This window comes from Hypomesus nipponensis, chromosome 12, assembly GCF_054491055.1.
Source record: "Hypomesus nipponensis isolate SF chromosome 12, ASM5449105v1, whole genome shotgun sequence".
Lineage (NCBI taxonomy): Eukaryota > Metazoa > Chordata > Actinopteri > Osmeriformes > Osmeridae > Hypomesus > Hypomesus nipponensis.
In genome coordinates this window covers 8,521,091-8,548,089 of record NC_140372.1, presented here as the reverse complement: position 1 = coordinate 8,548,089, position 26,999 = coordinate 8,521,091, and the positions used below count along the sequence as shown (strand labels likewise).

The following is a 26,999-nucleotide window of genomic DNA, read 5'->3' as shown; positions in this document are numbered from 1 at the left end:
CAAGTGCGGAGCTGCTACCATGGTTGTCGTTGTAGGCTGTATGGAAGTTTCGTATGGTTGCTTTAGAGACATACTGCTGTAAAAAAAAAATGCATAAAACAATACATACAGGTGTCACTACTTTGTGTAATGCAGTACACGACAAACACCCAACCTGGTGATTGTACCCGGTGTATCCCCCGGTGCACGTGCACCGACGGCTTCACAAACTACCTAATCGAATGTGCCTGTGACTTGCTCTTGACTTTTCTTAACGAATCGGAAAAGCAGGCTAGCTTGTGCTAGCTGATCATCGCCTGTGGCTGAGACGCGCCTTGTGTTAGGGTGCATAAGGTAATCATCCACCAATTGCAAAACCAGATAAAGATTGGCGAAAAATAATTCCAATGTTCTGCCATTTCAATAGGTGCTCGCTGATTTGCTAACCATTCTGCTGCAGCGGAAGTTATGGCAGCTAGCTTCTAGCAAGCTAGTACAGTAGTACCAGCAATATCAATAACTAGGCACGCGTATCAAGTAGCACTTCTGTACGTAGCTGTGTAATGTTACATAATACTAGGTAATGTAACTTGGTGGCCGTCTAGCCTAAAGTGTATATTAATTAATAACCAACCCGATGCTACTGACACGAGATGTACTACTATGCTAGCTAGCGAGCTATGTGTAACTGTTTAGAAAATCCTATTGATACATAGACACTAGCCTTTTAGCTAGTGCTAACGATGTGGCTATGGTTCCACTACTAATAGCTAATAGTTAGACGGACTGCTATCTATCATTTGAGAGTGGACAGTAACCTTTACTGTAGTCAGTGTCAAGCTAACAATAACGTGGGATTGAAACTGTTAGCTAACTAAGGATACAACAACAGTTGACTAGCGTTTAGTTAAAATGTGTCCCTTTTGTGTTCCCTTGGCTTTAGGTTCACAGGATAGCTGTTCACTACTGGAGAATGAAGTTCTTTTCTTTTCTATGGTCCTCATCTTCATTTTCTTTTTTATGGTCCTCATCCTCACTTTGTGTCCGCGGCTGGACTTTGCACCCTGAAAATTGTGTGGAGTTGCCCTAAAAAACTCTGGGCAGCCCCTGGCTGGGGTCAACAAAGTGGCCTTAACTTTGTGCCTGGAAGTCGAAACAATAAAGGTTTTCTCTGTGTGCTGTCACCGTTGCCTTTGTGTTATCGTTGGTAAGGCGCTATGGAGCTGAACATGGAGTACTGCATGGAGCAGGTGATGCAAAAGGACTTGGGCCGGCGGCTACAGGTAGGCCAGGAGCTCATTGACTACATTCTTGACCCAGAGAAGTCAGAGGACTTGGAAGAGGACCAGACTATGCTTGACAAAACGGTGGACGGGGTGGCTACTGGATGGGTCAACTCTAGCAATTTCAAGGTGAGTAAAGGAAAATATACCAAGGAATAATACTGGACACACCTCTTTTGTGGTTGTGTCTTTTAGCTGATAGTTAATTATTTTATTAGTTGTAAATTATACTTGACAATTGGCAATCAGTTTTTATGCCCAGTAGTAGCATGGATCTTTGAATTACCACCATGAGGAAAAGGACAGAGTCTGAGGTGGTTTCTAAACCCTTTAGTTGGACCCGTGTGCACTCTGCTATATTGAGATACTTCACCTTGACTCCCACCAGGGTATAAGACGTTATATTGTCCTTTGCTACACCAGGATATATATCAAGTCAACTCACTGACTATTCTCCCTTTTAAGCCCTTCAGCCCCAGCTCACTAGTTGTATTGTAACAGTTGACTTGATGTAAAAACCATGGGATAAGCTTATAATAGACCTGAGGGTACAACCTGTTCTGGACTTTTGTGAAATGTGGTTAATGCATGTGCCACGCTACTACTGTGTAGATCCTTGAACTAACTGACCAATCATGGGTGATGTATAATAAGAAGCTTATTATATTGTTAATAGGGGCTTGCCTCAGAAGTAAAAGCAGATGAGTTAAGAAATGGTATATGTTCCGGATAGCCTACTTAATGTGCATACAATTATGCATGCAGGTTACTGCAGGGGAAAAAGACGCTTGATATACTGCCTCATGAAATCGAATTGATTGAATGTGATGTGGTGTCTAAATCTTGCATACAGAAAAAGAAATGCATGAGAGGGTGTGAGTTATGAGGACACTGGTAATGACAGTGTATCACGGTTGTAGAAACCAACCGATCTTACCCTTCATTTAACACCCAACAGCTCACCTCTCACAGCCAATCCGAGTACTGCACTACCCGCTGCCCTGGAAACGTAGCCTTCTCCAATCAGAACGATTACTGTTAAATGTAATGGGGACAAAGCTCCCATGACAATTAGTGGGGAGTTTTAATATATATATATTTTTTGTATCAGTGTCAGTACCCCAGACAAGACACATTTATGTTCATCTCAACCTGCTGTCTTACACACACACACACACACACACACACACACACACACACACACACACACACACACACACACACACACACACACACACACACACACACACACACACACACACACACACAAAGCAGAAAGCCAGGAGCAAATATGCTGATGATTCAAAGTACAGTTTGAAGCTTAGACTGGGGTGTTTGTGATGCTACAGACAATGTTAGGTAGGTAGCTGCCATCTCCAGCGGGTCCATTTCAAGTGTCAGTAATGACGAGCGGGGACCGAGGAGAGTGGAGGAGAAGAGGCGAGGAGGACAGATCTGTTGTTGAGAGCTGTTGCTGCAGCCAGCCAGCCAGCCAATGGCTTGGTGATGAGGCAGGTCCAGTGAAACACTGCAGGCCTGTGAGAGGAAATGGGGAGGGGGGGCACTGCAGTAGGCTCCCTTACCCCACCCCTCAGAGCTGTTGGCAGCCAACCAGGTCTGGGAGTGTGTGTGTGATTTAGGCAAAATGTATGTTTTTGTGTGTCTAATAGTGAGAGGTGGGACGAACATGCAGGTGGCTTGCTGCAAAGTTGTAGTGAGTGTGAAATAACTGAACGCTGTAAAAAACAGTAATTACGTGACTTAGGCTCTCATTCATTACTTTGTGATGATCCAACTTAACTGTCAGTATCCAGACATTCTGTAGTCATCAGAAACTCTTATTGCTTAAAATAATATTGAGAAGTTGTATAACACCTAACCTGTAGGTGGCAGTAATGTTGTTTTCTATTTACATGCTTTTACCCATGTATGTAAGGGTTTCCAAAAATTGCACCATAGCCCGAATGCAAGATTCAGGTGATGCGTATGTGTTGATATGGTGTTAGCATGGACACTCTCACTACACGTTCATTGAGTGTCCAATACCACCCCATGACAAGGAAAGTTGGTTATGCATCGGGAGGAAACTTCTTATAAAATGACATAATGTTCCCAGTCATGGTTAGAATTTTTACATAATGTCACTTTCAGAACTTCTTCAGTTTACTTAATCTGGACACGTTATTGATGTTTGAGCTTTTCAGTTTGTAAAAGCAATGTAATACGGAAGAAAAAGACTGCTGTTTTCCCATTACCCACAATCCTTTGCAAACACAATTCAAAGTACTGCATTGCTGCTGAAGTGCTTTTGTAAATGATCCAGTTAAGTGTCTATAAATCTGTGTTTAGACTAATTCTGTAATGAAATGACTGTGCTATTTTTATGTTAACGTTGTAGCTGTACTCTGCTGATATTTAATTTTTATATAATTTTTTTAGGTGGCTTTGCTGGGGATGGACTTGCTGGCAGCTTTCGTGACGAGACTACAGGACAGGTTTAGGACACACATTGGAACTGGTAAACTATTGATGTCTCAATGATATTAGCATACATATGAGTCAAACAGCCATCAGTTTAGAATATTCACTTATTCATGTATCACATATAGCTAGCTGTTATTATTTGACCTATTGTAACTCTTATATATCTGAATTTTTACAAATCTTTTTTTTCCAGTTTTGCCAAGTTTAATAGACCGGTTAGGTGATGCAAAGGACCAAGTTCGAGAACAGGACCAAGCTCTTCTCCTCAAGATCATGGATCAAGCTGCTAACCCACAAGTAATGACACCTCTACACATTCCTGCTGCTTGCTAGCACTGGCCGACAGTCTGATGAGCACCAACATGCAGCAAGAACATGCAGCAAGAACAACAAGTTGACGTGTTTGTACTTTTTTTTATCCCTGCAGTATGTGTGGGACAAACTGCTGGTAGGATTCAAACACAAGAACAACAGAACCAGAGAAGGCGTGTGCCTCTGCCTTATCTCCACCTTAAATGTGTACGTCTACGACTCCAAGACAAGCCTAACAATACTGTTGTGTGTGCTGCTTGTGTTTGCGTCACGTAATATTTTGTCATGATATATATATTTTTTTAACTGTAGCTTTTCTGTTTCAGTTATGGTGCGCAAGGCTTAACCCTCAGCAAAATTGTACCCCACATATGTAATCTCCTGGGAGACCCCACTAGCCAGGTACAGTTCAGAAAACAATGCCATATCGAGGTTCCCAAAATAAATGTTTTCACCGTTGTTTTCTGCTGCATTATTGGTGACGTAGAGCCCCCTGTTGGTCAGGGAGGAGCAATGGTCTCACCCATCTGCTCCTAATGTAATCCCACCCCTGCTTGTGCTGCCGTTACGGCCGCTGACCAATCGAGTGCCTTCCAGACGGACTCTTGAGAGAAGGTGTGTGTCCTGTTGGGTTTCTTGCAGGTGCGCGACGGGGCCATGACCTGCCTGGTGGAGATCTACAGGCACGTGGGGGAGAGGGTGAGGATGGACCTGGGGAAGAAGGGACTACCACAATCACGGTACGCACACGCAAGGAAACGCAGGCCCTCCGCTGAGTTGTAGTGTGCTGTATGCGGCCTGCTACTTCCCTCTGAGTTTTTATATTCATGTTGGTATGTTGAGGCTGTTTGCGGGTGATCACTTACCCCATGACCCATTTATGATGTCTCCTGAGGCAGCCTCACACTCTGAAATGAAGAAGTCGTCTGTGTGAATTCTAGAGGATAGTGTGTTCGTTTTTTTTTTTTGTCAGGCCACGTCCTCTGAAAACATCCTATTTTTGTACTTTCAGGTTGAATGTCATTTTCAGTAAATTTGACGAAGTCCAAAGATCAGGGAACATGATCCTGTCTCCTGTGTCAGGTGAGGGCCACTCCTGCATCCTCTATCTAGCATACATGGACTTGTCAATATCCCGCTTGCTGTGTGGATGTCTTCTAGCTGTGGAACAATGGACGTGAACTCGAAGCCGAAACCAGACATTTGGGTTTCACAGTTTCACATGTATATTACAAATATATTTGGATCATCGGACAAGGGAAGCCTTTCTTGGCCTCACCTCTACCCCTAATCGTTTTTGTTCGATACATACAAATCGGTGTTCTCCTGTGGTCACGGAGGGGTGTGTTAGCGCTCCCTAACAAAGCGAGCGCTACCCGAGCCGTGTGCTTTGTGAGGACCCGCCCTGTCGCCTCCATTCTTTTCATGAGACTGAAATCCCTCAGCAGACAGGTAGAGAACCCCTGCACCTGGACGAACACACACAAACATCCAGCACCGATCGGAGATACTCCACACTGCGCTTGCTCACCAGTATTAAGTATGCCCTCACAACTGGTAGTGCCCTCGGGGGCCAGCCCATGGAGGTGTGTGTGTGTGTGTGTGCATGCACGCACGTGTGTTAGTCAGGGGTCCTGGATGTCTCAGAGCTGCAGGCTTCTCCTGCACCAGGGCTGACTGAAAGGAGAGCCGGGTCTTTGTGTCTGGGCTGCAGCCGTATCGTTTACCTGCCCCTGGGGTGCTGGAGCTGCTCCGCACAGGGGCCTAATTGCAGCGATCATGTGGCTTAACTTTCATCACCAGAGGGACCCTCTGGGGACAAGGCCTGTAAACCACTTTCCATTTGGAACATGGCCGTGTCTGACTACATTTGACACAATAAGGTGACAGTGTAATAGTGTATGTTATACATGGTGTGTGAGGGCACAGACCATTGAGTCTTGTTAGAATGGCTTTTCCATCCCAAAAGTTTTCCATTCACCACTAGGCTGTAAGAGCAGCTGTTTCCCCCTCTTTCTGCATCACACAGGTTAATGAGTCGTACAGGCCAAGTTGCCCCTCCCTCCTCTCGACACACACACACACACACACTCACGCACACACACAATATCACACACAGACACACTCTGTACACTGACAGTCTCATGAGTGTCACCTGTCCAAGCAGCAGAGATCAGGGTGGCTGTGAACTGCATGGAGAGAGAGAGAGAGAGAGAGAGAGAGAGAGAGAGAGAGAGAGAGAGAGAGGGAGAGAGAGGGAGGGGGAGGTGGAGGGGGAGGGGGAGGGGGAGGGGGAGGGGGGAGGAGGGGGGAGGGGGGAGGAGGGGGGAGGGGGGAGAGGGAACTCTGCAGTCGCTCTTTATTTTGGAGACGGTGGCATTCTGTCATCCGTGCAGTCACAAGACCCAGAAGGGAGGGGGTGGAGAGGAGAGGAGGTAGAGTGCAGAACAACAGTGAGACCGCAAATCTGCCGTGTAGCCTCTCTCTCTCGCTCTCTCTCTCTCTCTCTCTCTCTTGTCACTCTTGTCTCTCTGTGCGGGTGGATTCACCAGTCCTGCCATGACGACGGGAGAAGGTACGGCTCTCTCCCAAGGTTTCACACTCGCGCGCTGGCTGAATGACTGGAGCAAATGGGCAGCGGGGATAAATAAATAGAGTTGAGACAAGCTTCCACAGGTAAAGGAATGAGAGTGCTATTCTCAGGCGGAAAGAACTGCATCACTGAATTACCGCAGGTCGTTTGCTGCCTCGTATGTTTGTTTACTTCTGTTGTAGGAGTTTGAATGGACTCTAGAGAAATGTCTGCTGTCTGCTTTGTAGGGCTGGCTGTGAGAGAAGACACACAGAATAAGAGGCTGCTAATAGTTGGGATACTGCCGGGTACGCCAGAGGATACTGTTGTAGGAAGGAAGGAAGTTGTAATAGTCAGACTGGAAAGTCTTGTTTTTTACTGTCCTAGATATGTGACCCATTTAAAAATAGGAATGTTATTTTGGATATCAGACAACCAGCACCTGTGTTGGATGTTTCAGTTGGCTCGAAATCTTCCGATTTGATCCTGTTGACCGTGCCTGAGAAGAGACCCCTGCTTAGTGACGCAGGAGAGAGTGATGAATGATGACAGGCGAGAGAGTGCCCTCTGCCAGAAGGGTAGAGTTGCAGACAGGGACAGTGTTGAATAATGGACATCAAGCTCCCTCCGTTGAGACTGGAGGAGGCTGCGGTTAGTGACAATGACCCATAACTGTCTAACTGGCCCCCACGTCTCTCCCGGGGCATGAGTTGTCAGTCGTCTTATTTTCCTGACTTAGCTCCCATACCTGTATGCCTTCTAGACAGCCTCACTCCAAGATAGCCAAGATAGACAAGATAGCCTTGTTGCTTTTCAGTGACAGGAAAGACGGGTCGTTCTGGGAGAGCCCCCGTCACTGTGTGGCTCCAATCTGGGGGAGGTGGTTGTGGGTGGGAAGGGGGGGTGTGTTCCATGGAGGAACTCTACCCCTGCTTTGACTGTCGGGCAGTTCTTAGGGTCTTTTCATGGATCAATTGAAGAAGGACTGTTGAGTTGTGTTGTGTGACTCCCAGGGCTCTTTGTAAACACAGGCTGAGTACCGGAAGGTTCATGGATGGTTTTGTGTTATGTGTGTGAATGAACTGCTGTTAAGTGTAAATAATCTCTTCTGTGTGGTTCAGATTCAAAAGATGAAATATATTTCTATGGAAGTGAGTTCTAACACTCGCAGCTTTTGGAATTGAGAAGGAAGGCTGTCCATGCCAGATGTACGTGTTTATAGGGACAAAATCTAATCACACAGCTGAGTGGATCAGCCACATACCAGCAGACGGGCATGTTCCTCTCCTGACACTGACTCAGGGAACACAACCCAAACAGGCTTAAGACTGTGGAATGCATCGCTCCATTCAAGCCATTTCCTGAATTTCAGTTTGAGAGATCACCTGTCGAGGCTTAAGGCCCAGGGCCTCTGGGGCCCTGCCCGGGGCCAGCTTGGGGGTCGGCAGGACCTGGGGAGGCTAGTTTGAAGCAGGCTTGAAGAGAGATATCCTTTGCAGCAATAATCAAGGTGCCAGGAGGAAGTTGTTGGTGTAAGGAAACAGAAACGATTGTTTCCTTACACACTGTTATGAAGGGTACTACTGCCATCTAGTGGATGGAAGTGTTCCACTTGTGATATCAACTATCTTACTGTGGTTAGGAAAACCCCAAAAGTTCCTTTTGACTGTGTGCAGAGCTTATTTACTGACCCGGTGTTTTAAGGCCTATCTTATCTGCCTTACTTATATCTAGCTGACGAATAGGCCAGGCTGAACAAGAGAAGGTTTCACATTCACACCAGTTATATTTGCCTTGTGTCAACAGCTGTGTTTACTATTCAAACCATGCCAGCCGACATGAGGCCAGTATTTACATGCTGGTATCAAACTGGCGAAGGAGCAGGTTTCACTCCAGGCTGTCCCTGACTTCAGACAGAGCTGCACCACTTCCATTTCCTTCCAATCAGGACGTCCGGATCACTGTCTGCCATGGCAGGCTCCACCCACACCCAGACAAGCAGCGTGGGGGGTCAAGGGATTGGTCCATCCCCTGTCTGGCCCATCCCCCCCTCCCCCCATGTGACGATGGTAGGTGGAGTCGTCCACCCTCCCCTCCCCCTTCTGACAGACAGAGTAGCAGTCATGGACACGATGCTGGATGTGTGTGTTTGTGCGTGTGATTGCATGAGAGCGAGAGTGAAGGCGATGGAGGACAGATAGAGACGCGCGCGCTTGTGTGTGTTGTTTGTAACTTGCTGAGCGTGCAGCCGAGAAGGAGCCTGGACACATGCGCCGTCCTGACAATAAGGAGCGTGGTGTGTGTGTGTGTGTGTGTGTGTGGCTGCGCGGAGGAACATGTGGAGAGGATGTGAAGACTGATGCCTCTGGAGGACTGAGTGTGTCAGCATGCTGAGGAAACTCGTCTGCAGGAAGATCTGTGCCTGTAAGCTCCGCTCTTTCTTCACCTGTAGTGTGTGTGTGTGTGTGTGTGTGTGGCAGTGAGACCTGAGGAGAGACGGATTACATAAATGATTGATGAGTTGCCGGGGGGGGTTGCCGGGTGGTTGCCGGGTGCCGGCCTGCGTGGGACATCACCCAGTCTTCACTAATGAGGGAAAACTGGAATGGAAACCAAAGAGAGAACATGTTTTGCCAGTGAGCGAAGCCTAGAGGCGCTGTGTCTGAAACGGTTAACCCTGTCACAGAGCCAGACCGTGTCGTAAGCGGGTTAGGTGGCGCAAGCTGGGGAAGGTGACTGCAGCGTGTCACCTTGTGTTGATATTGACAACTGTATATTGAGTGGTGTACAGGGGGGTGAGATTGCACAGAGAAGGAAAATGCCCAGGAGATGGATGGCACATGACTGGTGTGTTCCTGGTGTGCTTCCCTGGTGTGTGTGTGTGTGTGTGTGTGTGTGTGTGTGTGTGTGTGTGTGTGTGTGTGTGTGTGTGGTGGTGGTGGTGGTATCTGTTGAATAATTCATGTCAATTGATTGCTGGCATGGCGTATTTGTGTGCTGTGAGGCTTCCTTGCTTCCTGGTTGGAGTCACTTGCATGAGGACAGGTCCTTGGTCCCAGGAGAGAGAGAGGAGAGCATAGCCTGCCTGCGGAAACTAGCAACGCACACCACACCATGCCCTTCAGGATGAACTCTGACCAACAAACCTTTAACCCCCTATCCCCACCCAAGAGAAGCTCCACTGTGATTGGCTGCCAAACCAAGCCCACCACAGCTACTTTTGCTCGGACTGGCTCGTCGGTCGTTCATGGGGCGGAGTGCTCTGTAGTGTAGGAGGAGGTTGGCTCACGTTGGAGAATGCTGGGCTGGTGGAGATAAATCAGCCTCATTGTGTCTCTCCCTGCTTGTCTCTCTCTCTCTACCCAGATAAGAATTTCGAGGATGATGACTCGGTGGACGGTGGGCGGTCCTCTTCTTCTAAGGGCGCCTCCTCGGGAAAGAAGACCGTGAGCATGGGCTCCTTCAAACGCCCAAGCTCCGCCTCCAGCACCAAGTCCACAGGTAGGATTGGCTGGAGCTCCTGTCAGTCAAGTCAGCTGTCCTGTCAAAAAAGCATTCAAGTTGACTTTGGAGTAGTTCACGAGTTTGAGATGTTTGTATCTGGGCTCCTCCTCTCCTCAGGGAGGGATGGGACTAGTGCCGGGGCGGGGGCTGTGGATGAGGAGGACTTTGTCCGTGCCTTTGAAGATGTGCCCACCATGCAGGTAGGACAGGCTCACATCAGGGCCTGATGCAACAAGCGGTCATACTGGATTATAGAAGGTGATGGAAAGGGGCCACTGCTCATCTACATGACCCCTGTCTCTCTCTCTCTCTCTGTCTCTCTCTCTCTCTCTCTCTCTCTCTCTCTCTCTCTCTCTGTCTCTCTCTCTCTCTGTCTCTCTCTCTGTCTGTCTGTCTGTCTGTCTGTCTGTCTGTCTGTCTGTCTGTCTGTCTGTCTGTCTGTCTCTCTCTCTCTCTCTCTCTGTGCTCAGCTCTACTCCAACAGGGAGATGGAGGATGCCATGGCCAAGGTCTGTGAGGTGCTGTCCGACGACAAGCGAGACTGGGAGCACCGCGTTGTGGCGGTAAGGCTGTTTCTTTCATCACACGGGCAACACCACACACCCGCATCCGAACCGAACGCTTCGACCGGTCCCAGCGGGGAGATCCAGCCGACTGACGTCTCTCCCTGGTGTCTATCTCCCTGGTGTGTCCCTCCCCCCAGCTGAAGAAGGTTCGCTCGCTCGTCCTGGCCGGGGCGGCCGACTTTGACGGCTTCCCCCAGCAGCTGCGGCTCTCCGAGGCGGCGTTCAAGCTGTCGGCCAAAGACCTGCGCTCCCAGGTGGTGAGGGAGGCCTGCATCACCATCGGGTAAGGCCGCACCCTGCGTCACGCGACCAGCGCACCCCTTAGCGAGGCTCCGTGTGTTCATGCTGACCCGTCTCCCCCGTCCTCCCAGACACCTGTCCACCGTCCTGGGGAACCGCTTCGACCACGGGGCCGAGTCCATCATGCCCGCCCTCCTCAACCTGGTGCCCAACAGTGCCAAGGTCATGGCCACCTCGGGCATGGCCGTCATCCGCATCATCATCAGGGTGAGTGTGCTGGGGAGAATCTTCAACCCTTCTCTGAACTCCAAGTCCTTTGGAGGTTAAGGTCGATGTGCTGTTTCCAAACCCGTTATTGTTTATTATTAGACCTGCTTCGTTAGGCCTTAGTGAGGTCAGAGACGTCAGTGAAGCGAGGACACGGCATCATGGGATTTGTAGTTTTCTGTGCGTCTCCGAGTGTCCCCGAGGTTGAGTGACGGCCTCTGTTTCCCCCGGCAGCACACACACTACCCCCGCCTCATCCCCATCATGACCAGCAACTGCACGTCCAAGTCTGTGGCTGTGAGAAGGTCAGCACCCCACACACACACACACACACACACACACACACACACACACACACACACACACACATTGTGTGTTGTTACCCTCAGGATAGTCTCCTCTCAGTTTCACCAGCAGTAAGAACTGATGTCAGTGTGCTGGGCGTCCTAACGTAGCTGCTGTGTGTCTGCAGGCGCTGCTATGAGTTTCTGGACCTCCTGCTGCAAGAGTGGCCCATGAACTCTTTGGAGAGGTACCCCCCCCCCCGCCCCCCACACACACACACACACACACACACACACACACACACACACACACTAGAGAGGAGCCACACAGGACGTGCGGCTCCTCTCCCGCGCCTGCCGGCCCTCTCTCCGGCCACGCGCAGCGTCCTGTGAGACCCCTCTCAGGTAACGTGAGGCACCTTAGTCGGGGGGTGGGGGGGCCTCAGCAGTGGCCTCAGCAGTTTCTATGCCGATGACCCGAGGAGATCGCTGCCGGCACATTGTGTTCCCTCCCTCCCTCGACCCCTCTTCCCTTCCCCCTCGACAGAGAGGCTCTTCACTGAAACCAGATCTGTACTCCCACCCCCCCCCCCCCCCCACCCCTTTCAGAGACCAAGGGACTTCTCCCTTTCTCATTGACTCCGGGTTTTTCCGCTGTGTCGGGGCAGTGTGTGTGTGTGTGTGGAGGGGGGGATGCTCTGACCGACAGTTTGAAGCTGATGGCTGTGCTCTCGCAGGCATGTGGCCGTCCTCATGGAGACCTTGAAGAAGGGGATCCACGATGCAGACTCTGAGGCCAGATCAGTCGCCAGGAAGTACGTTGGTGCCTACCCCACACCCCCCAAAACATAGATCCCTGTGACATCATATATTATGATATCATATTGGAATCTGATATTGTCTGTCACCAAATGGTTTGCCGTGCACCTGCCCTCCATGACCTTGCACGTCGCTCTTCAGGTGCTACTGGGGTTTCCATGGCCACTTCCACAAGGAGGCGGAGCAGCTGTTCCAGGCCCTGGAGTCGTCCTATCAGAAAGCTCTGCAGTCCCACCTGAAGTGTGCCGACAGCATCATGTCCCTCCCCGCCTCGGACCGCTCCTCCTCCAGCTCCCAGGAGAGCCTCAAGTAAACAAACAACAACCCTGTGAACTCTCTCTGTCTCTCTGTCTCACTCTCACTCTCTCTCTCTCTCTCTCTCTCTCTGTCTGTCTGTCTGTCTCTCTCTCTCTCTCTCTCTCTCTCTCTCTCTCTCTCTCTCTCTCTCTGTCTCTCTGTCTCTATGTCTCTCTCTCTCTCTCTCTCTCTGTCTCTCTCTCTCTCTCTCTGTCTCTATCTCTTCATCTAGGCCTAGTCTTCTTTCTCTTCTCCTCCATCTTTACCCCTGTCTATCTCTGTGTCACTGATCTCAGCAGTAGTATTGGAGCTGTATCGATCCCAGACTCGTTGAGCGAGGGCTGGTGTTAGTTTCCAGCCCCGTGGGGCAGGAGGCCAGCAGGGTAGTCCTCAGGCTGTCCCAGTCATTCCTGAGGGTCCATTCCAACCCTGCCCACCCTGCTGTGGGCCGTGTACCATGTAACCTGAGCCCCAACAGTGATGTGTCTGTCTGCTAACGGCTCGCTCCTGTCTCCACAGCCGGCCCCAGCCGACCAAGGGCACCGTGGGGAACAGCATGAGCATGAGCAGGCGTAAGGACCCTCCACCTCCACGTGTGTTCTAGCTGCACACTGCCACGGCTTTCTGTGTGAGTCAAGCCACAACAATCTTGTCCTTTCTCTCCCTCTCTCTCTCTCTCTCTCTCTCTCTCTCTCTCTCTCTCTCTCTCTCTCTGTCTGTCTCCAGCTAAAGCGGCCCCTGGCAGAGTTCCTGCCTCCACGCCCGGCTCTCTGCAGCGTTCCCGTAGCGACGTGGACGTCAACGCTGCCGCCAGCGCCAACGCCAAGACCAGGATGTCAGCCGTGCCCCCGGCCGGACCCTTCAGCTCGGCCTCCGCCCTGCCCCCCGGCTCCTACGCCTCTCTAGGTGAGACACCTCACACACACACACACATACATAACTCCCCCCCCAGTCAGGGGGAATTGATTTGTGACTGGGCATGATATGTCTATAAACTGACTCGACACAGGATAATGATCCGATTTCCAGGGAGGATATCCACTGCCTAGCACTTGTGTGCTCCCTCTGTTCTCTGCTAACACACACACACACACACACACACACACACACACACACACACACAGACCATCCAAGCTAATCAGTTGTGCTAATATCTCCCTGTTGTGTCTCCTGTGGCCTCCCCTGACCCTTAGACAGCACTCCTGGTTATGTGGAGGGTAAGATGTGTGTTGGATGAGCTCGGGCCTCCATGTCTCGGTGGTGTGTCTGCACCCGCACGCACACACACACAAACACACACACACACAGTGTACTGTTTGGTGGTCATGTGTGGACTTGCATGGAGTGTGTCTGCATGTTGTTCTGTGCCCCTGTTCCTGAAGAGACTGGAGTTACTGGATTTACTCATCAAATACGTACGGATAATCAAATCAGATCAGATTTGTGTGGCCCATTTTGCAAGCAATGTCACAGAGGGCTTCACCTACGCCCACAGAACTGCCCCTCAACCAACCTCAACCCTCAAGGAAGACAAGGAAAAACTCCCAGGAAAACTCATAGAGAAAGTGGATGAAACCTTGGGAGGCGCAATTCAGTGAGGGATCCCCTCCTCCTATTATACCTACAGTATATACATCTACCTTATCAAATATGTGAAGTTTGCCCCAAGACTAGGCTGTCCACCTCAGTGAGGTTTTCAGATAAAGAATTCCAGTGGTCTGGGTCTCCCTTGCATGAGGACTGACACCATTCCTGTTTGCATCTCTCAGCTCCGGGCCGATATTATTGATGAAACCAGCGATGGCGTGGATCTGGGCCTGGACTGCTTCAGCAGGATCATGACTGAGTCCTGCAGCCCAGAGAGCAGAAACATTGATCTGGTCTCCAAATAGACTGACTGACTGACAGGCTAGACAGGACCCCCCCCCCCCCATGTCCCACGTCTCCAGGCCACTGCAGTCATGCTGTCGAAAGGTCGCCCCTCAATCGGTGGAACCACGTGTCAGTGAACGTATTCTGACCCGTGGGTCTGATCTGACCACAGCCTATACCCTCGTTCCACATTCTTATCGAACGCAGATCGAAAACTTTGTTCTGGAACGGTTTCTGCTGGATGCACTGTGGCGCGCGTGTGTGTGTGACGTGTGTGACGTGTGTGGCGTGAGTCTTCCTATTGTGGGTCTCGTTCTCTTGCTGTCGTCAAGTGGAACTGGGGAAGGTTTGGGGGCATGAATACTGTTCACCTGAAAGACCCTGCAGTTTTTGTGGGCCTACATGTAAACACAGTCTTACACACACTATTGTGGATGTACACATGTTAACTGAAGTAATGTCTCCCTCCCCATCCCCTCCCTCCCAGGTCGGGTGCGGACCAGGAGACAGAGCTCTGGGACCAGTCCCTCGGTGACAGACAGCAGGGGGCGGAGCCGTGGCAAAGTTGTGTCCCAGTCTCAACGTGAGTGGCTACCCATGAGGGTCTCCTATCATCATCATCATGCCCCCCCCCCCCCCCCTCCCCCCCGTCCACATACAACCCAGCCTTACCTGAATCTGACATCACTCCTGTGTGTGTGTGTGTGTGTCACAGCGGGTAGTCGCTCCGGATCCCCTGGCAGACTGCTAAGCCACACGTACGGCCGGATCCCTCGCCCCACCGGCCCCGCCACGGCCCCGCCAACGGACAGGCGGCCCAAGGTGCCCCGCAGCCAGGGCTGCAGCCGGGAGACCAGCCCCAGCAGATCAGGCCCGGGTAGGAAGCACACCCCCCCACGCACCAGGCCCTCTCTGCTGCCTCTCCTCTCCCTCTCCTCCCACTGTCCTGTCTGTCAGCGTGGCCCTTACTAACTCTCTCTCTCTGTGCTCAGCTGCGAGTGTGTATGTGTGCTAGCTAAAAGCTCTTCCTCCGACCTCCACTCTGCGCCCCTCCCTCCCTCCCTCCCTCCCTCCCTCCCTCCCTCCCTCCCTCCCTCCCTCCCTCCCTCCCTCCCTCCCTCCCTCCCTCCCTCCCCCCCCCCTCCCCCCCCCCTCCCTCCCTCCCTCCCTCCCTCCCTCCCTCCCTCCCTCCCTCCCTCCCTCCCTCCCTCCCTCCCTCCCTCCCTCCCTCCCTCCCTCCCTCCTTCCCTCCCTCCCTCCCTCCCTCCCTCCCTCCCTCTCCCCCCCCCCCCTCCCTCCCTCCCTCCCTCCCTCCCTCCCTCTCCCCCTCTCTCCCTCCCTCCCTCCTCCTTACCACATGCTAGCGCGGAGCCGCATCCCCCGGCCCAGCATGAGTCAGGGCTGCAGCCGCGACACCAGTCGTGAGAGCAGCAGAGACACCAGCCCCGCGCGGGGCTTCTCTCCCCTGGGTGAGTACCAGGCTCCCCTCCCTCCTCCAGGCCCCCAGGGGGGGCTAGAGCCCCTGACCTGCCTCTGCCACCTAGAGCCTGGAGAACACTCCAGCCCTTTCTTCTGCATGCCGTCATTTACCAGTTGCATTTGTTCTTTGCTATGTATCCTATTCTATTCTATTTGACTCTATTCTATTGTATTCCATTCAAATGTAGTCTTACTAATCAAACCCGTGATATGAATCCTGTATGTACGTGTGAAAGGTCATAGGACTTAGCCACGTTTCTAACCCGGGAATCTCCCACTTCTAGCATCCAGACGCCACTCTCGCTCCACCAGCGCCCTCTCTTCCACAGAGCCTCTGAGCCAGTCAGGTGACCTGCATGTCCCCGGAGCAGGGCCGCTCTGTCACCCCCGGGGGGGGGGCGACGCGAGAGCGGCAGCTCCCTCCACTCTTAACAAGGGGCGGGGCCACCTTGCAGACCTCCCAGGCTTGATAGGAGTGGGCTTGGGAGAGGAGGGCTGTTACCTGGGAGGGATGTGGGCTTGGAGAGGAGGGCTGTTAGCTGGGAGGGATGTGGGCTTGGAGAGGAGGGCTGTTAGCTGGGAGGGTTGTGGGCTTGGAAGAGGGCTGTTAGCTGGGAGGGATGTGGGCTTGGAGAGGAGGGCTGTTACCTGGGAGGGATGTGGGCTTGGAGGAGGGCTGTTAGCTGGGAGGGATGTGGGCTTGGAGAGGAGGGCTGTTAGCTGGGAGGGATGTGGGCTTGGAGAGGAGGGCTGTTAGCTGGGAGGGTTGTGGGCTTGGAAGAGGGCTGTTAGCTGGGAGGGATGTGGGCTTGGAGAGGAGGGCTGTTAGCTTGGAGGGATGTGGGCTTGGAGGAGGGCTGTTAGCTGGGAGGGATGTGGGCTTGGAAGAGGGCTGTTAGCTGGGAGGGATGTGGGCTTGGAGGAGGGCTGTTAGCTGGGAGGGATGTGGGCTTGGAGAGGAGGGCTGTTAGCTGGGAGGGATGTGGGCTCGGAGAGGAGGGCTGTTAGCTGGGAGGGATGTGGGCTCGGAGAGGAGGGCTGTTAGCTGGGAGGGATGTGGGCTTGGAGAGGAGGGCTGTTAGCTGGGAGGGATGTGGGCTTGGACAGGCCTGTGAGGTCTGCTGAGGTTCATCACCTTGTGAACGTCTTTCACCCATTCTTCCATCCTTTGTTGTTTAGATGTTTATTTGCATAGTACAGTGTTATTCATTGGACATTTGAATAGTTTATTTGGGATTTTGGCGGTGTTTTGTGTTTTTTGTTTACTGAAAGTGGCTTTTTAAGGTTTGTTATTTAGATTTTTTGGGGCTGTGTTCAGTCATGCTTGTAGTAACTAGATACACATTTCTCTTGAGTTGCTGGTGATGATTCATCTTTATGTTTAGGCAATTGGTTTTATTTCCGTATCTCTGTTTCAGTCGGCCTCCCTCTCATGAACCATGAGTCCCCCGTGCACGGCTCTATCCTAGCTTGTGTCTCCTGGTGCTCTCAGAGGCTAACCCCCCCCTCCCTCCTGTCCCCCTCCCCCAGACCGCCTGTCCCACCAGGCCCGCATCTCGGCCTCCGTCAACGCCATGAGGATCCTCAACACGGGGACAGAGGTGGAGGCAGCGGTAGCTGACGCCCTGGTAAGGACACACCTGGGGGGTGGGGGTTACGGTGTAACCTGGCAACCCATCCAGCCTTTCCCCAACCACGTATAATATTTCTTTGGAAACAGGCAGTGAATCTGCTCATTTAAGCTAAATTTGATACAGAAACGTCCAAAACGACCCCAACAGAATCCTGTCCTTATACAGTAAAAGTCTGCGTTTGCATATTTGACTGCGGCTTGTTTGACATGTCTCTACCCTTCCCTCCCCGACTGTCGTAAACATCAGCTGTTAGGAGACTCCAGGAACAAGGTAGATATTGATTGACCTTGTGTGTGAGAACGTGTACTTTCTCTTAACCAAAGATTTGATGCTGCATGTGTAATCCATTCCATCCTTCAACGATCAATCCAGTACAGTGTAATGACTTTGGTCGTGGATGGATCACTGCTCATCTAATAACCCTTGTTCAACCATCGAATATCTGACAGACAAACACACCCATGCACCCTAGTGTGTACCACCTGACAGCTCACAGCAACAACACACCCCCTCCAGTAGGGGGCAGACCATCAGCATGGCTGTCTCTGTTCCCCCGTGCGTAGCTGCATGGTAGCCTGTAGCGCCGGGCCGGTGGGCCTCCTGTCCCCAGTGACCCACCTGTCCCAGTGGGCCTCCTGTCTTCAGTGACCCACCTGTCCCTCCGTCTCCCCAGCGCCGTCCTGTCCGCCGGCGCTTCGAGTCCCCGGGCATCTACTCGGACGACGACGCCAACAGCGACGCCAGCAGCGCCTGCTCCGAGCGCTCGTACAGCTCGCGCAACGGCGGCGGTGGCGGGCTGCCCCACTACCTGCGTCAGACGGAGGACGTGGCCGAGGTGCTCAACCACTGCGCCAGCTCCAACTGGTCTGAGAGGAAGGAGGGCCTGCTGGGCCTGCAGAACCTGCTGAAGAGCCAGAGGATCCTCAGGTGAGCCCGGGGAGAACGCTCCGGGAGAACGCCCCCGCCCGGAGCGCGCCGATGCTAACGCATTCATGCACTCGACACGCTGACGTGTTTCCTGTGTTTCTGTGTACAGCCGTTCCTTCAATGCTTTCAGCGTTTTTTAAAAGCTTTTTTGGGAGGTTCCCAGAGCCGAAACGGTGTTTGATTCATCCTGATCGTGTTCTGCGTCGATCGATAAAGCGCGGTTTTCTTTTGTGTGCTTTCTCACAGCCGCGTGGAGCTGAAGAGGTTGTGTGAGATCTTCACCAGGATGTTCGCAGATCCACACAGCAAGGTAATATCTCCCCCCACCCCCTAACCTGACATCACTTCCTGTACCAGCTCGCATGCTTGAAACATTGGGAAGTTTGTTCTGAAACTAAACTACATTCACCATACTAACATGCTGTTGTTTTGTTTGTTCCATTGCATGGCCTTCTTTGCGGTGGACTATAACACCAGAGAGTAAGTGTTCTGTCGCCTTCCAAGTAACACATCCAAGCGTTCTAGAAGGGAAAGGGGTCGCTTAGGGACACTTTATGTCCCACTGTGTCTTGTATCATGAAGCCATGCTGCTGTCTGACCACTGACGGTGTGTGCGTGGCTCTGCTCTCAGGTGTTCAGCATGTTCCTGGAGACCCTGGTGGACTTCATCACCTTACACAGAGACGACCTCCAGGACTGGCTGTTCGTCCTGCTCACCCAGCTGTTGAAGAAGATGGGGGCCGACCTGCTGGGCTCTGTCCAGGCCAAGGTCCAGAAAGCACTGGATGTCACCAGGTCTGAGCACATGCTAACGCTAACGCTTTTGATTCTTTTTATTAGTTATTTACACCTCTCAAGGCCCATTTTTAAGGTTTTACAACAGATCTGCCCTTTTAATGTTCCTTTCCGCCTTCTCTCACTCTCTCTGTCTCTCTCGCTCTCGCTCTCTCTTCCAGGGACTCGTTCCCCTTCGACCAGCAGTTCAACATCCTGATGCGCTTCATCGTGGACCAGACCCAGACCCCCAACCTGAAGGTGAAGGTGGCCATCCTGAGGTACATCGAGTCGCTCGCCCGCCAGATGGAGCCCACGGACTTCGTCAACTCCAGCGAGACGCGCCTGGCCGTGTCGCGCGTCATCACCTGGACGACCGAGCCCAAGAGCTCCGACGTCAGGAAGGTGGGTGTGGCGGCCCGGCCGCCATCTTCTGAAGCACACTCGGCTTCTCTCTCTCTCTCTCAGCTTCTTTTTGTTTGTTGTCGACATTTTCCCTCATGTATTGAACTGTGCGTGTGGTGCATTCAGGCCCTGCATAGCTGGGCAGGGGAGGAGTTTTCAGGCAGGCCCAGCACCATAGCCTCACTGCCTGGGGAGGGCAACCTGGAGGAGAGGTGTAAGCAGGTAGAACCACCCCCTCCAACGACCATACAACCTAACCCTCGCCTCTGGTCCCCCAAGCACGGCCTGTTCGCAACCTCTCCCACGTGGATGCTCCCTCGATCTATCTCTCTCTCTGTGTATCTCTCTGTGTATCGTTATTTACATGGGTATGTTTCTATTTCTCAGTCGTTCTCTCTCTCTCTCGCTCTCTCTTTGTCCAGCCTGTCCTGCCACATCCAGACTAGGTCATGCTTTCTCCAGGGGCAGGGCTGTAACCAGGGAAGGTTAACCAGGGGGAGGGAGTGGGCACTGGTGTGGCTGTGAATATGCAAGTCTAAAAGATGGACCGCTGCACTTGTTAACAGGCTCTGCTCCTGCTTGTCTGTCCTCGTAGATCTTGGCTTTTTTTACAGGTTTGACTCGAGGTGCATGAGGCTAGCCTAACGCCAGGAACAATGCAATACTGGCCTTAGGTTTAGGGTGCTGAACTGACTATGTCAAACTAACTGAATGCAAATCTTAACAAAGTATCTCTCCCCTGTGGGATGTCTGCATTGTACATTGTCTTTGTAAATGGGAATCCGGTCTCTGAGTGTTCACCATCGGCTCTTTAAGTCTCACTCACAGTGGACTGGAATGTGTGTCTGCACGTGTGTGTGTGTGTGCGCGTGTGCGCCTATCTGTGGCTGTGTGTGTGTGCCGTTGCCAGGCAGCCCAGGTGGTGCTGATCTCCCTGTTTGAGCTGAACACCCCAGAGTTCACCATGCTTCTGGGGGCGCTGCCCAAGACCTTCCAGGACGGAGCCACCAAGCTGCTCCACAGTCACCTGAGGAACTCCAGCGCCACGGTAACCACCCCCCCCAAAAAAACACCCCCATGACTACTCTGTTTGTTCAGATTATATTTTTTTATATTTTTTGTTAAATATCCAGCTATCTATTTAATCCCATGGTATTGTATGTGTGTACTGTACTGTGTCTGCTAGTTGAATCTACTGGATCTGTGTGTTGAAGTGTGTGTTGTTTGTGTTCCTGGTGATGGTGGCAGGGGTCTCCATGCTCCATGGTGGGGCGCACCCCTCCTCGACACCCCAGTAGCCGCAGCAGCCCCCTCACCTCGCCCACCAACTGCTCCCACGGAGGGCTGTCCCCCAGGTAGGCCCCCAAACCCCAGTCCTGATGCCCTGGTCCCCTGGTCCCCTGGTCCCCTAGGCCCCCTGGTGCCCTGGTGAAGTAGTGCATGGCTGAGAGACACACTGCCCTTCACCAGACAGCAGCTCACTCTCCAAAATAATGTCATTTCTTGCTGCAGTTTTTTTTTATTTATACCTAACTTGCGCTTCTGACTAATAACTCACTAACAGTGGCTCTGACACGGAGTTCTTTAGTTTCTATACGACTTTTTACCCCTTCCTCTATTCCTCCCTCTCTCACATCTCTCTTTTTCTCCCTTGAAACTTTCTGCTCCCCCCTCCCCTCTGCCCCCCTCCCTCACCCCCCCCCCTCCCTTGCCCCCACCCCCGCGCCTTCAGTCGTCTGTGGGGTTGGAGTGCCGACGGGCTCTCTAAGTACCCCCCTCCCTTCCCCCTCCTCTCTCCAACCCCGCTGCCCCCTCCCTCAAGACCCTCCGGCGTGCTTACTCACCCAGGTAACGCTCCTCTGCAGTGGGAGGGGAGGGGGGGTGGGGGATGTTCACAGTATGGGCGGTTGGGGGGGGGGGGGCACTGATATAAGCACCTTCATCTGGGGAAACACAATGTTCATATTAGGCTTTTTGCTGATCTTAGAAAACGAAAAACAGAAAAACAGTGAGCAGGTTTCCCTCCTCCCCCTCAACTCTACGTCTGTCCTGTCCTCGCCCAGCCGTGAGCATGTCCCTCACACCCACCCTTCTGTTTGCTTTGTCTACCCGCTCTGGTCAAAGACACAAGTGGATCCTGCAGAGGATCTGTGTTGTGTTGGAACCCCTGACCACTCAAACGTCCCAACTCACCCATGCGCTCCTCTGTGCGTCTTGTGCCTGAACACCATCATGCGCCCCGTGCACACCAGTCCAGTATCACCTCTGAGATTCACCGCAAGGGGCAAAGCGAGCTCCGGGCGTGTCGTGTGGTCTGTGTGGGGCTTGGGGCGTGAGGCGTGGGGCGTGTGTGTTAACCCTGTCCTCTCCCGCCCGGGGCTGACCACCGGGGGCAGCATGCTGGACTACGACACGGAGAACCTCAACTCGGAGGAGATCTACAGCTCGCTGCGCGGCGTCACCGAGGCCATCCAGAGCTTCAGCTTCCGCAGCCAGGAGGACCTCCTCGAGCCCATGAGGCGCCACGGCAAGAGAGAGGACGTGGTGAGTACCCCTTAGTCCTGCCCCGTCCCCGCCCCCCTCCACCCTCACCCCAGTGCTCCTCCTGACCGCCTCAAGCGTCCAGTACTTGAAGCGAGCGACCTCTCCTCCTCCAGACGGGGGCGGCGTCGGAGGCCGAGCCCCGGGTGGGCGTGGACGTGGTGGAGGGCGGCCGCACGGCGCTGGACAACAAGACGTCCCTGCTGAACACGCCCTCCCCCAGGTCCTTCTGCGGGCCGCGCGGCCGCGACTACAACCCCTACAACTACAGCGACAGCATCAGCGCCTACGACAAGGCCAGCCTGAGGGAGACGGTGTACGAGGACGACGTGGACACGCTGCGGGACGGTGAGACAGCGTGTGTGTGTGTGTGAGGGGGGGGAGGATTTGGGGCTCAGAGGTCAAAAAGCTCCCCGGGATTTTTGTTTTCTTTTCTCATGCTCCTCTACCGCCCCCCGCAGGACGTCACCAGGACTGTGGTGAAAACCAGATCATGCACCCCAAGAGCTTCCCTCCTGGTAAAGGCATGCTCTGCTAAAACTTGTATTGTATTGTATATACTGTATTGATCCCATTATCAAGTATTTATGGGAAAAGGCAAGCGCAGGCTATGTAATCATCTCAAATAAATGGCCGCTCCCAACAAACGCTACCTTTGCACTTGCCACGACACTGCCACCTCCTGCCGTCTCCGGCGTACTGACATGTGCCTCCTGCCTCCTGCGTCCGGCTGCAGCCGGGTCTGCGGAGCAGCTGGAGCTGGTGGGGGAGCTGCTGAAGGAGCTGTCGGTGGCCAGCGAGCGTCCGGAGGAGCGTCGGGGGGCGCTGGTGGAGCTGCTGAAGGTGGCCAGGGACGACAGCCCCGCCGTGTGGGAGGAGCACTTCAAGACCATGCTGCTGCTGCTGCTGGAGACCCTAGGGGACAAGGACGTGAGCACGACGGCACACACACACACACACACACACACTGTGGACGCGTTTACACACCAAGTGGTGCTTTTGAGGGGGATTGGGATTAGAGTCAATATTTATTTAGTACAGATTGTCATCTTGTGGAACCCGTGTGTGTGTGACAGTCTGTGATGTTTTCCTTCTCTTCCCTCCCCCTGCTCTTCCTCTCCTCAGCACACTATCCGGGCGCTGGCCCTGCGCGTCCTGAAGGAGATCCTGAGGAACCAGCCGGCCCGATTCAAGAACTACGCCGAGCTCACCATCATGAAGACCCTGGAGGCCCACAAGGACTCCCACAAGGAGGTGAGCGCAGAGACGGCAGGCCGGCCGCCCGGCCGCCGGGTAACCATCCAGGCTGAGGGGGGTGTCGAGACCTGAAACTTGGGCTGGAACGGAGGCGTTCTTGTGGATCAAATTCCTTTCTCCTCCCCTCCTCCCCTCCTCCTCCAGGTGGTGCGAGCGGCGGAGGAGGCCGCCTCCACCCTGGCCGGCTCCATCCACCCAGAGCAGTGCATCAAGGTGCTGTGCCCCATCGTCCAGACGGCCGACTACCCCATCAACCTGGCCGCCATCAAGATGCAGACCAAGGTGATCGAGCGCATCGCCAAGGAGTCCCTACCCACCCTGCTGCCCGACGTCATCCCCGGGTTGCTGCAGGTACGACCTAGACAGGACCCGCTGTTTGACAGCTGCTCATTTGTGGGCCGCGCGGGGGTCATAGTTGATCCCTCAGTAAAGAACAATGCCTGGAAGAGTTTGAAGGCACGTTTTGCTCCCTCTAGCCTTTGGGATTGTGTCAGATAGTGTTGTACAGTGTGTCTGTGCGTGTGCGTGTGCAGGGCTATGACAACACAGAGAGCAGCGTGCGCAAGGCCAGTGTCTTCTGCCTGGTGGCCATCTACTCTGTGATTGGTGAGGAGCTGAAGCCCTTCCTGGCCCAGCTGACGGGGAGCAAGGTACAGCAGCCAGGGGCCTGAGGGGCCTGAGGGGCCTGGCTCTCTGCTACACTCACCTCACATTCACACAGGCCATACAGGCCAGACTGAACATGGGGATCTGTAAACAGGGGTCTGATTGGCCCCCTGAAGTATCTGCAGTGTGTGGAGGTTGTGAGTGGATGTGCTGTAGTAACCAGCCTGTCTATCCCCCCTGCCAGATGAAGCTGCTCAACCTGTACATCAAGAGAGCCCAGACCTCCACCAGCAACAGCAGCAGCTCCTCTGACATCTCCTCCCACAGCTAACCCACTCGCCCCCCCCCCCCCCCCCACCACCACCAGGGGTCTGGACCCACCCGTCCACACACGCAGCCCGGACGAAGTCACACACACACACACACACACACATACACACGCATCTAAATACACACACGCTCTGTTTGGATGGAAAGGCGATGGGGTGTGTGCCTCTCTCCCTCTCTCTCCCTCCCTCTCTCTCTCTGTCTCTCTCTGTCTCTCTGTCTCTCTGTCTCTGTCTCTGTCTCTCTCCCTCTCTCTCTCTCTCTCTCTCTCTCTCTCTGTCTCTCTCTCTCTCCATACCTCCTCGGATAGACTCCCGACTCATGAAGGCCGCATTCCTCTTCGGGGAAACCCTTGCCTCTTGCAATCAGTATTGATTTTATGATTATTATATTATTTCTTGTTTAGTGTATGTTTATGTATTTTATAGGCGCCTATATATATATATATATATATATATATATATATATATATATATACACACATACACATATACATATATTTATATATATATATACACATGTGTACACTTTTTAATTCCACGTTTTAGATTTGAAATTTGACACTTTACACCTTATATATTATAATGAATGTAAAAAAAGAGCTTTGGATGACGGTAACGTTTTCCCAGGAGATTGGGATGTCAGACTGAGTTTTGCTCTGTACACTACTGCCTCATTGCATCCTGTGGAATGGATAGAGGGTTTTGAACCAAGTTGTGGGCATTGGGAATAGTAATGCATTTTTCACAGTAATATAGTATTGTGCCGCCTTACGCAGTTGTACATGGAGATGTTTCGATACGTTTGTTAAGTGGTCTTTGTGAAGAGGTGGAAATGCTCTGTAAACAATCTTTTAAACATCCCTTTGCATTGGTGGCAAGATATCATTTGGCTGGCCAGTGATTACTTTAAGAAGAGTTAAACACTTATAAGACTGTATAGATTATAGACAGAAATTCCCTTAAACATAATGGTTTGGGCCCAATAATGAATGACGCCCATCGTATGGTTTCTTCAATGGATCCCAATGCCACCTCTAGTTAGTAGAGAAAGGGTTGGTGGGAGTGTCAACTTGTTTTGCTTGGACATCCACAAGCTGTAACAAGTGAGTCAAGACTACTGAGGTGTTTAGTACTCTTGTAATCATTTCCTAAATTGAATGTAAATCACTCATTAGAGTTTTTGAACTTTCAAAAATGTGAAGTAGTTTGTTGGAATGCAAAGTTCTTTTTTGCAAGAAAACAAACAGGCAATACTTTTTTGTCTATTGGGCAATACCTATTATCAGAATTTGACAATAACGGGACAACTTTGTCAACATTTGGAGTGCCAGAAAATGGTAAAGGCAAAATTGAAGACAGATTAGTCTTTTAAGCCTTTGAAGAGCAATACGTACTCACAAAAATCCAACTTGGATTGACTGGTCATGTCAAAGCACTGTAAATTCCATCCTCATTGGAGATGCTCTCAGCTGATCGATGTATCGACATTTAAAGTGCACCTATAAAATGTTACTGCTGCTTAAAGAAATAATAATCACGGCGCTAAACATTGGCAATGTAAGTACTGTATCCATTCTGAATGTTCCAGGTACAGTTTTGTGAATGGGCAGGAGCAGCGTGTTACTGAAGACTATCAAGCCTTACTCCGTCTCTGAAAACAATTGACTGTTACATGTCCTGTTACAGTTAACATTGTCTTGATTTTTGTCCTCAAATGTGAGAACCCAATCTGATCAGCGACGGACAGAATGTCGCGTACACTGGGGTCTTACGACTATGCCCAACAGTATTCCTTTGTTAGACCGTTGCGTGTCGCAAAAAACGAAAATCCGAAAGTATTTTGTACAGCATGTAACTTTGAATTATCGCCTCACAACTTTATGAACTGGTCAGCAATCCTTGTTCTTTGCATGGACGGGAACGTGCAAGTCACTACAAGATCGGTTCTTACATTCCCCGTGCTGACCCTAGGTAGAAAATGTTGCTGCCTGTGTGAATCTAGTCTGCTCGTACAATGTATATCCAACACACAGGAGATGAAGGTCAACGCAAGCAAGCTAACTCCCCCACCAGACCAAAGTTGTGTGCGGTAGCCTCTTTCTGCAGTGTCAGGCACGTTGGTTAAGGTTGAAAACCACGTTATCCTCAAGTCATGTGTCTTATCTGTGTGTATCTGTGTGTGCCTTTTTTATTTCTACAACACACCGGCCTACTATAATAGATACTAACAGTTTGAATTGGAAGTCTTTTTTTTTCCTTATTTTGACATACTACATTTCACAGAAAAAAAGTGCTAGGTTGAAGACTAATGCTTGTGTAAATAAGCTATAACCGATGATGTAATGGCAATACTTTCCATTGGTGTGTTGGCTCTTATATACTGTACTGTACCTTGTAAACCACTTACAATGCATGCCTTTGTTTAGCCTCACCTTTCACCTTATACTATATTTATATTATGTTGTGTTTTCCGTGTATTAAGACAACTGTACATATGTTCATGTTTTGCTCACTTTCTCCTGTGATAGAATTTGCAAAAACTTGAAATAAAACTTGAAATTAAACCTA

At 51.8% G+C, this 26,999-nt stretch overlaps 1 protein-coding gene and 1 non-coding gene across 2 annotated transcripts; one reads left to right on the top strand and one right to left on the bottom strand.

Moving 5' to 3' along the window:
• The first annotated feature begins 209 nt into the window (after positions 1 to 209).
• Positions 210 to 26,999, top strand: LOC146260910 (CLIP-associating protein 1-B-like). The gene is given in 42 exon segments (XM_084668045.1): positions 210 to 333; positions 923 to 1,391; positions 3,702 to 3,780; positions 3,940 to 4,043; positions 4,174 to 4,265; positions 4,385 to 4,460; positions 4,701 to 4,798; positions 5,071 to 5,141; positions 9,997 to 10,131; positions 10,252 to 10,334; positions 10,605 to 10,697; positions 10,838 to 10,983; positions 11,072 to 11,207; positions 11,442 to 11,512; positions 11,680 to 11,739; positions 12,229 to 12,306; positions 12,452 to 12,619; positions 13,127 to 13,179; positions 13,334 to 13,513; positions 13,801 to 13,824; positions 14,967 to 15,062; positions 15,195 to 15,356; positions 15,844 to 15,948; positions 17,489 to 17,586; positions 17,839 to 17,862; positions 18,266 to 18,519; positions 18,766 to 18,829; positions 19,151 to 19,314; positions 19,476 to 19,698; positions 19,825 to 19,920; positions 20,609 to 20,746; positions 20,947 to 21,053; positions 21,431 to 21,483; positions 21,486 to 21,546; positions 22,095 to 22,242; positions 22,356 to 22,587; positions 22,701 to 22,757; positions 22,976 to 23,169; positions 23,365 to 23,493; positions 23,641 to 23,847; positions 24,030 to 24,146; positions 24,347 to 26,999. Coding segments are annotated over 41 exon segments (4,758 nt in total). The 5' UTR covers positions 210 to 333; positions 923 to 1,196; the 3' UTR covers positions 24,434 to 26,999.
• On the bottom strand, positions 3,200 to 3,328 carry LOC146260911 (U4atac minor spliceosomal RNA). The gene has a single exon (XR_014724918.1). It is a non-coding gene; the product is annotated as a U4atac minor spliceosomal RNA (small nuclear RNA).